The sequence below is a fragment of the Condylura cristata genome, unplaced genomic scaffold (assembly GCF_000260355.1).
Source record: "Condylura cristata isolate star-nosed mole 26May11 unplaced genomic scaffold, ConCri1.0 scaffold00009, whole genome shotgun sequence".
Taxonomy (NCBI): domain Eukaryota; kingdom Metazoa; phylum Chordata; class Mammalia; order Eulipotyphla; family Talpidae; genus Condylura; species Condylura cristata.
This window is the reverse complement of record NW_004567110.1, coordinates 47,105,763-47,116,026: the sequence shown is the minus strand read 5'-3', so window position 1 is coordinate 47,116,026 and position 10,264 is coordinate 47,105,763. Positions and strand designations below refer to the sequence as shown.

Here is a 10,264-nt window from a genome sequence, read left to right as displayed (position 1 = left end):
ACCTAGTCAGCAAGTTCTAATATGTGAGTTTCTAATTTGGTACATTCTTTTTCATTTAAGGTAGTCAAACCACTAGATCTAATAACTGAATATTTTTAACACCATACAAAAGCACTACTGTTATTTTTATGTCACCTGTGCATCAGTGTGATCTTAGATGAATAAACAAATATTTCTATGAACTGGTATAATTTTATGCATAAAATTTTGTGGAGCACAAATAGCACATAAAAATAATGACAGCAAGAAATGAATGAAATACACATTGTAATCTCTATAGATTTCTAGGTCCCTACCTGCTTGCCTGATCAACCAAAGACTTAAGTTTCTAGTCTAAGTACTGCCAGAGATTGCTAGAATCTGAAAAAAAATGACTTATCTTTTGGTGGTTCAGCTTATTTATCTCTAAAATGAGTTTATAAGATAAACTGTCTAATACTTAGCAAGATTAATTACTTATTTTCCCCTTTCTGTGATTAAAGAAGTTCAAAGAATCCAAAGCTTATTTTTTAAATTGTGTATACGTATCAAAGAAATTGCTCTGAAGTAGACAGAGCAAAATAATTTATACAATGTACCCACTAGTTATTGTTACATGAATACTGTACTGAAGATATTTAAAAATAATGGAATGCATTTCCTCTAAGCATGAAACTCTAAGGTTTTATTTTTACCATATCTATCTATTGCCCCTGTCAGCTTTTAAATTGCTATTCTATAATTAGCTTTAGACTTAAGAAATCTCAATATGGCCAGAAGTATAAATTCACAAATACTCTGGTACGATTTCATAGTTGTCCTTCTAGGATAAGACCCTATATCATAGATCTCACTAGATACGACACCAATGGCTAGGAAAATTAACTAAATAAGAACAGGACAGACTATAAAACCATAAAAGTTACCAACAACCTCATTTCATATGTATTTATTTCTATTAAAAAATGGTAAAAAGTAAATTTCAAAAGAGGAAGAATCAGAAAATTTTCTCAATTTTATTTGAAAACCCTTAGCAGAGTACCTCGCATAAGTTTATTTGTTAGATAAATAACTGTACAAATACACAAATAAATGGATAAATTAACTTATCAATGTATACATACATGCAAAGTCAAAAATAATGATAACACCTCTTTAAAACTATTGACTACTCACTGAGAAGAACTGGAAAACTCATGTATGTTATATTTCTAACTTGACAAGATCAGCAATTCTACTAGAAAGTGTTTTTTTTTTTCCTCCTATATAAGAAATATCCTGCTTTGTAAAATAGAATGGAACATTTTCATGTTATTCATTCATTAAGTCATATTTTACTCAAGAATTGCAACACAAAATTAAACAGGAAAAATACTGAATGCCTACTAAATTACCACTAGTAGTTATTCACAGCTTTCTGTAGCATATAATTCATCCTTGGAAAATTTACATTATGCTAATTTGTATATCCAGATTTTTACCTGTCACTCTTATAATTGGAATGAGGGGTTCAAGTATTCATGGTGAAAGGATTAATATTATCTTAATGAATGAATATTGGCTTATAACATTAGCTATGATTCAGAGGTATAGGTTCACACCATACTCACTAAGAAGGTACTCATAATATTTTTTTATTTGCGTAATTCTATTTATCTACACTGACTTTACTATAAAAATTAACTCCTTTTAAATATCTGGGTTTTGTTTTGAAGGGTGGTAGGTAAAACTTACCTGTATATAATGTGAGAACGTTTGTTTCTTCTAAAGTTAGTTTTATTAAAAAATATATATATATTTCTGCCCTCCCTGGTGGCGCAGCAGGTTAAAGCACAGCACTAAGAAGCTAAAGCCACTTCAGAATGAGTTAGATCACCCGGCCTGCCCCAAAGGTGATCCACATGGCGTAGCAGACCTCTCCTGACCCACCTACTGCTCTTCCTCAGCCTGTTCTGCTCCCCATTCTGTCTCTGGTGAATCCTCTCACCACCCCTGCACCTCTGGCCTGTACCCCAGTTCTGTATGCACAGATAAATAAATCTTAAAAAAATAAAGAAAAATATATATATATCAATCTAGATAAACTATGTATTTTGGGATTTTGTAATTTTTTAATATAAAATTCTAAATTATCAGAGTTACAGAGAGCTCCATGGGTCAAAAGCTGTGAGAATGGATTTGTGTTGTTTTTCATTGTCCCTTTGGTCCTGGGTGACCACTAGTGCTTGACTGATTTAATGCTCTATTTTTCTTCCCAGAACTTACATTTTAAGCCACAGAAAAATGTGTCCATATGTCCATGCATTTGAAGGAAATAAGAACTCAAATGGCTCTTGCAAATATTAATAGATACGATAACACAATTGTAGAAGTCTCTAGTGGTTTAAAATACCTTTCTTTAACTGACTTTTCACTTAAGTAGAAATCAAAGCTCACTGTTGCTACATGTTCATTATCTTTATTGTAGCGTTTATAAACCACAAAAATCATTGGTGTTATATAATTAATTTAACCAACAAACATGTAGTATGTGTTGCCATAGTAGTCACATATTTGAAAGTCATTAGTCACTCATCAATCTATTCTTGCTAAATAATCACATCTTGTTTATACATTAAATACATCAAAATAGGAAACTACTACCTTTTAATAGTATGTATTCTTTTCCAAATACTTCAGAATTTCCCACTCCATTTAAAAGAGAAAACACGAAATTGTACTTAAATACAAAAAATATATAAGAAAAGGCTGTGGATGAATAAAACAAACAAAAAAATTATTGTCTATAAGTTCTAATAGTTAACTGAGTAATAAGCCAAAAGTAGGTTGTTCTGTATGAATAAAAAATGTAACCACAGGGGCCCTCCCTGGTGGCGCAGCGGGTTAAAGCGCTGCACTGAGAAGCTGAAGCCACTTCTGCATGAGTTCGATTCCCGCCTGCCCCGGAGGTGACCACATGGCGTGGCAGACCTCTCCTGACCTGCCCGCTGCTCCCCTCAGCAGTGTACTTCGTTGATCAGCCTGTTCTGCTCCCCACTCTGTCTCTGGTGAGGCCTCTCACCACCCCTGAGCCTCTGGCCTGTACCTCAGCTCTGTATGTACAAATAAATAAATCTTTAAAAAAAAAAAATGTAACCACAGCTATTACCTTTCTGACTTCATTGTGTCCTTCTAAATTAGAAATACTTTATGTTTTTCATATGTTGTGTTTAATCTAAATAAATAACATTCTAACCTATATTTTAACTGTCAAGCACTATGATTTTTCAACAGTCAATGTAATATCTTTAATATCCTCATAATAAGTTATAGATCAGAAGCTAATAAGCAATAACTGCAATAATTTTTCACTCTTTTCGTAAAAATAGATTCTCTACCTGGGACTGAAGAAGCACTTATGGGAGAAGGTAACAAGTTTGAAAAGGTGTCTAGGTTAACCGGACCTGTAAGTATAATCATTTACCTTTTTTTTTTTTTATCTTTAGAACAGATGTATATCATTAATAGGAAAATCTAGAATAGGAAACAATATTAGTATTTCCCACACAGTTGACTATCTGTAAAAGCAGTTATTGGTCATGTTATTACATATATAGAATAATACTGTACTAAGCTCTTTTAGCAGTTGGAGCGAAAGATTTGGAAAAGATTATTTTCAGGCATTATGAACTACCTGCTTATTAATATGAATATTCTAAAAAAATTATGAGTTTCCATCCTCAATAGGTTTGCCCATATATGTCTTGAAAGAAAAATTGTGTTTCACATTATGAAAGTTACAAAATAGTTTAAACATGCTACTATTAATTGTGAACACCCTATATTAATTTCTGTTAAACTAAGTATAGTGACAGAAAATCCTAAGGTTTAAGGTTTCTTATGCCATTTAATACTAAAAGAATTATGTGTAGCATTATTCTGGAATAACAAATAAATAAGCTAAATTCAGAAAAACTGAAATCTACCTATAAATTCTAAATATGAAGTTTATGAAAAGAGTTCGATTGCAATAAAAATATGCAGCTTGCATTGCTCCAAATTTAATATTTATACTTGGTTCATGTGCTACAATGTTCTGTATTAACTTACTAGGGCTGCTATTACTAAGCACCACACACTGAGTGACTTAAACAACAGAAATTTGTTGTTCACTATTCTGGAGATTGGATTTCTAGATCAGGTGTTACTCAGAGTAGTTTCTTCTGCTGTCTCCTTGTCTTGTAGTTGGCCATCTTATCCAACTTTTCTCATTGCCATTAACTCTTTGCTTTTCTATTTCCTAATGCCTTCTTATACCAATACCAGTCATACTGCACTAGGATCCATTCTAATGATCTCATATGACTTAATTACCTCTTTAAAAACTTCTCCAAATAGAGTCATATTGTAAAGTATTGGAGATTTGAACTTCGACGTATAAATTTGTGGGGGTGGGAGCGGAGAACACTGTTTAGATTGTAACATCTATGAAATCACATTATTAGTAACATTATTTGGGTCACAGCATTTTCAAATGCATTTTATGCTTTTAAAAATTTATTTTTAAAAGTATTTACTGAAATAACATTTTTGCCATATTTCACCTTTTTATTTTTCTATTTAGTAGTTATCCCCTTCTATTATACTATATAATTTAAATTGTTTATTGTCTTGCACTCATCACAAAATATGACATCTATGAGGGCAAGAATATTTTTGGACTTTTTTCACTTCTGCATTTCTATACTTACAAGTAGTAGGCACAAAATACATATATGTTGAATGTATGAAATTATTTAGCAATGATTTGTCACCATGAGATAAAATTTTCCCCTTATTTTATGATGGTAGAACCCTTGAAATGAAAGAAACATGGCAGTCATCTAGTTTACTTTTCTCTATCCTACCTCAACATTGTGAGCTGCTTTCCCATCCTCACCCAATGCAAATATCCCTATTTTATAGATAAGGAAATAGAAATTCAGAGAAACTTAGTAACTGGATCAAGGACCTAGAGCTAAAGACATGAGCTCAGGCATTGCACATTAGTCCATATTCCTTATACTGCACATTCTTGCTATTTCTAGTGTTTTCTATTTCTTTCAGAAATAGTTTGTACATATGTTTAGACATTTTTCTTCCATTACTTTGAATCACTTATAATCATTGGTTGTAATCCTACTAGTGTGTTAATCACCTTCCAATCTTTTTTCCTCTAGATTTTAGATGTTGTTAGCCTGTCCAATCTGACAGCTACTATACAACCTTTCATAGCTACTATACAACCTTTCATAGCTACTATACAACCTTTCATGTACTCATTTTTTCTCTGAACTTTCTCATATTTGACAAGACCCCTGTAAAGAGTGAGATATGCCATGAGTAGACTAGGGTCCCAAAGTCCCAGATAATTTTCCTAGGTCCGAGTACAATGGCATATGTACTCAATACAAATATTGTCTTTGAATTATAATCTGGGATTTCAGTAATTTTAAAAAAGTATTTTCTGACATTTATGAAAGTTACTCTGTCTTTATAATCTCATGATAAAAGCATGTCATCTTTCAGGTTGTAATAATCTTGTCATTTATCACTTTTTGGCAAACATTTACTTTACTGTCTAGGAATTCAATCAAGCCTATCTCCCTTATATCTAAGAGGGTACCATTCAGTTCTTTCAAAGTAACTTTCTAAAATCAGAAATGCATATTGCCCATAGTACTTGGCTTGTTTAATAATACCAATATCCCAATTTTTTGTTTCCTATTATTTCACAATATTCACATAGGATTATTCTATAACAAAGACTTTATTTTATTTTATTTAATAGATTTTATTTTATTTAATAGATTTTTGAGTTCTTTAAAAGTCTGTAATTCTGTTTAGTGTAAAATTACCATTTATTTTTGGAAATATGTAAAATAAAAATGACACATAGAAAAATCAGCTAATATTAGGACCCTCTGGCTGAACATAATTTCTAGTAGGTAGCTCTTTTATTATGAAGAAAATATGGATTCAAAGAAAATTATATCAATTTGATGATATTTTATATACAGTTCCCAAAATATTTCTATAATTTTTGTTTTGTAAATCAAGGAGAAATTTTTTTTTTTCAGGGAGAAATTTATGCCATTATTTGAACAATAATAGCAAATTGGAACAAAACAGGAGTTTTTTTTCTTTATTACTCTAAGAAATATAAAATACCTCAGAGCAAATTTTAATTTCCATCCCACAGAGACATAAACATGTTAAAATGTTTAAAACCATTTAGAGTTTTTAAGGTGCATTGTACAAAAGTTATCTTTATGTTTGTTTTGTTGTGTAAAGAAGTGAAAAATACTGCTCTAGGCTGCTTCTGAAATTTTGGACTTAGAGGTAATGTTCTGTAGAACAGCTGCACAAAAATATTAGTTTCTCAGTGTTTTCCTAATGAAGGATTTATAAAAAAAATTAAAATATGAACTATTTTAAAGTTCTTGGTAAATATACTTCGTTTGCCACTTTAACCATGAATCCCCAAACCCTTACCAGATTGTTTTTTCTTAAAATGTATCAATGAATAAGCAAAAAAAATCAAATTAGTTTATCATGCTGATTAATACAAAATGGATTGGTTTTGGTTATTAAAGTTGGATTTCTTTGTTTATTATAAAATATCTAGGATTATTAATGGTATTTACACATGCTTATTAGATTCATGTATTTCAGTTTTTATTAATTGTTTTTCTTTGCCATCAGCCATATTATTTTGGTGTATTTGTTTCTCTGTTGACTTGTTAACATCCATTATGCATCAGAAAAACTTGTCCATTTTGTAAGCATATTTTCTTATATCTGTAAGCATTTTTTTTGTTTAATGTTGTAAATGATAGTTTTATTATCTACTTTTCTCTTTCTGATTTTATTTTTTTCATGTTTGTGTGTCACACACCTATATACACACTTTTCCCTTCCCAATATTAGATATTTAACTAATTTTTTTGGTAATTACCCCTTGAGTTCTTTAATCAATCTTGGTGGTAGTTGTGCAATAGTATCTAATTTCATATATTTTTATTTTATTTTATTTTTTTATTTTATTTTTTTTTAAAGATTTATTTATTTGTACAGAACTGGGGTACAGGCCAGAGATGCGGAGGGTAAGAGGATTCACCAGAGACAGGGTGGGGAGCAGAACAGGCAGATCGACGAAGTACACTGCTGAGGGGAGCAGCGGGTGGGTCAGAAGAGGTCTGCCACACCATGTGATCTCCTCCCGGGCAGGCGGGAATCGAATTCATGAGGAAGTGGCTTTAGCTTCTTAGTGCTGTGCTTTAACCTGCTGCGCCACCAGGGAGGGCCCTTTATTTTATTTTTTTAAGATTTATTTGTGCATACAGAACTGGGGTACAGGCCAGAGGCTCAGGGGTGGCGAGAGGCTTCACCAGAGACAGAGTGGGGAGCAGAACAGGCAGATCAACGAAGTACACTGCTGAGGGGAGCAGCGGGTGGGTCAGAAGAGGTCTGCCACACCATGTGATCTCCTCCCGGGCAGGCGGGAATCGAATTCATGAGGAAGTGGCTTTAGCTTCTTAGTGCTGTGCTTTAACCTGCTGCACCGCCAGGTAGGGCCTAATTTCATATATTTTTAAATTAAATTTGTTATTGTCATATTTTTATGGAACCTATATCTTTATTATTACTTTGAAATTCTTTTCATCTTAGTTTACTAGATATATTAATGTCACAACTAATAGATATTAATTTTGGCCAACAGAGCTTAGTTTTTGTCCAGCTTGTAGATAGAATAAAATTTAGGAAGATGTGGTAAATTCCTTCAGTTGGTAAACCAAGAAGCTAAGATTACCCCCAATGCAGGGACCTAAATCCAGAGTTTGCCATTTAGCAATTCACTCTTCAGAACATAGCTGGAAGAGATAAAGGACTTTCCCTTTCAAGGTAAAATTACTGTTTGCTGTCATATTTTTGTTTTGGATTGTAGGTCTTCCACATAGGAATATTTATATCCTTTCTCTATTGAATACTATGATCTGTATAGATATTTCTCAGTTTTTGTGGTCTCAACCAAATGTGATTTCTTATTCTTCATTGCCTTTCTTAACATCATTTGAAGTTCTTACACAATAACCCATTTATATTTCTCCTTTGATGAAATGATCTTTCTAGAAATTTCCTTATTTCTATCTAAAAGATAGAATGTACCTTTTGACCCATCCTTTTCTATTTCCAGCAGCAAATATATGAATTAGCTCATGTTTCAACATTACTAATGTTATGTTTCCCTCATGCCCTTAACAGCAAAATAAAAAAAAGGAGTATTAATTTCTTCATATTAAAATCCGTATTAGCCTTTGTTATATTTAATTACTCAATGTTAACTAGTACAGTTAATGATTACTTCTTTATTTCTGAAGCTATTTCCTTTGTTGCTGTTTATTATTATTGATACACCATTCTAGCTCTCTGGTTACACTTCCTTTTTTCTTGGTCTCTCTTTGTCTATCTGCCCCTAAAATGCTGGTTTTACCAACTCTTTGTCTCTTTTCTTCTCATCTTGCATATCCTTCTTAGTAATATTAGTCACACCACAACTTCTTAAGATTTTTAAGTCCAACTCTCCCTTCTGGAGCTCTCCCTGAGGTTCAGAATTACATATACCAAACCAAACCAAACCAAAACATCTACTGCCATGAAGAAGAAAAAAAAAAAAAACAAAAAACACAGATTCTATTCACTAGATGCTTTATTTGTATATTTTAGCCTTAAACATGAAATCTTTAAACTTACCTAGTGTTTACCTTAATTCAAAATGTTTACTAACTTACCCAAAATTTTGAAAATTATCCTATCCATAAGTTCATTCTTCTCAAAACCAAGATTTTTCTAAAATGAAATCCTGATTATGTTATGATTGCTGGTAGGCTAACATTCAAACTAGTTGTTGCTTGGCAAGTGTGATTCTCAGTAATTTGGCCCAACCATCTCTGCACCTGGCGTCCTGCGCCTCCAGGTGCTATGAAATGGCTTGCCATCTTGGAAACCCAGATGTTAGTTTCAAGTTTTCATCCTTCGATACTCTATAGTACTTCATGCAATAACCTCTTTGCTTCTTTTTTATTTCTTGGCTCTTGATGAGATCTCTTTTATTTGCATAAAGTCATGCAAGTTTTTCTCTAATATCCTTTGTATCTTTCCTTTGCATCCTAACAGCTGCTGCCCATCTAAATTTCATGTGCTGCATTTCTTTAGGGAATTTTGTAAATCTGTTTCAGTTTATTAGATTTTAGCCCCTTGAAATTGGGGATTGGTCCTAGTTATTTTATCCTGGTGTATAACTATATAAACAAAAGAGTGAATGAATGCAGCTATGGGCTTCTGGTTCTTTTTCTATTTGCTGCTGATGTTATCCATTGTGTTACTTTATGTTGAGGTGTTCTCTGACTGCTGTGTCCAGCACAGAGAAGCTCAATAGACTTAGGCACACCTGAAAAAAAATTCAATACTTTCATAATATGTTTTATAGATGCAGACACTCTACCTTTCAGTGTTTTTTTTTTAATTTTTATTTCTATTTATTTATGCATACAGAGCTGGTATATAGTTCAAGGGTATGGGATGGGTGAGAGGATTCACTAGAGACAAAGCAGGGAGCAGAACAGGTGAATCTACTGAAGTATACTGCCTAGGGGAACAGTGGGCAACGCAAGAAAAGTCTGCTGTGCCATGTGGGTCAGCTCCCTGATCAGGGATTGAACTCATGATGCAGTGGTTACCAATAGCTTCAGAGTGCTGAGACTTAATCCCTAGCTCTCTCAGGAAGTCAATCAATAAATAGCTATTTAGTCTTTGTGCCTACTGCTATTATAGAGAACACAAAGGTATGCTAGATATATTTTCTGTTTTCAAAATGTTCCCTCTAGTTAGAGAATTAAGGCAAATGCTTGAAGTATAAAAATTGATATTAGTGCTATCTTTTGGTGTTTCAGTTGCTACACACTTTTCATGCATGATGTGTGATTTTTTATGCATGATATATGATTTCTCACAATAGGTGAGAAAAATACATGTGATGAAATCTTGAAATTAAAATAAATGATTTAATTTCAAGGGTTATAGAAACCTACATTGATGTAGCAGATAATTTGTTTCAATGTTGTAGAAATACTGGCTGTTTGTGGATGCTAGATACTACATTTTGGGTAGTAGGACTCTGGACATCTCTGAGCATGACCTATTAATGTTTAGATATTAAACAATTAACCTGATAGTAACATGATGTGATTAATGTTTTTTTTTTTTT

General features: G+C 32.5%; 1 protein-coding gene across 1 annotated transcript in view; it reads left to right on the top strand.

The window, feature by feature from the left end:
- LOC101630356 (chromosome unknown open reading frame, human C8orf34) overlaps positions 1 to 10,264 on the top strand; it is a 294,360-nt gene that overhangs the window by 229,901 nt on the left and 54,195 nt on the right. Inside the window, 1 exon segment of the mRNA XM_012723108.1 lies at positions 3,348 to 3,424. Coding sequence (XP_012578562.1) covers positions 3,348 to 3,424 — 77 coding nt within the window.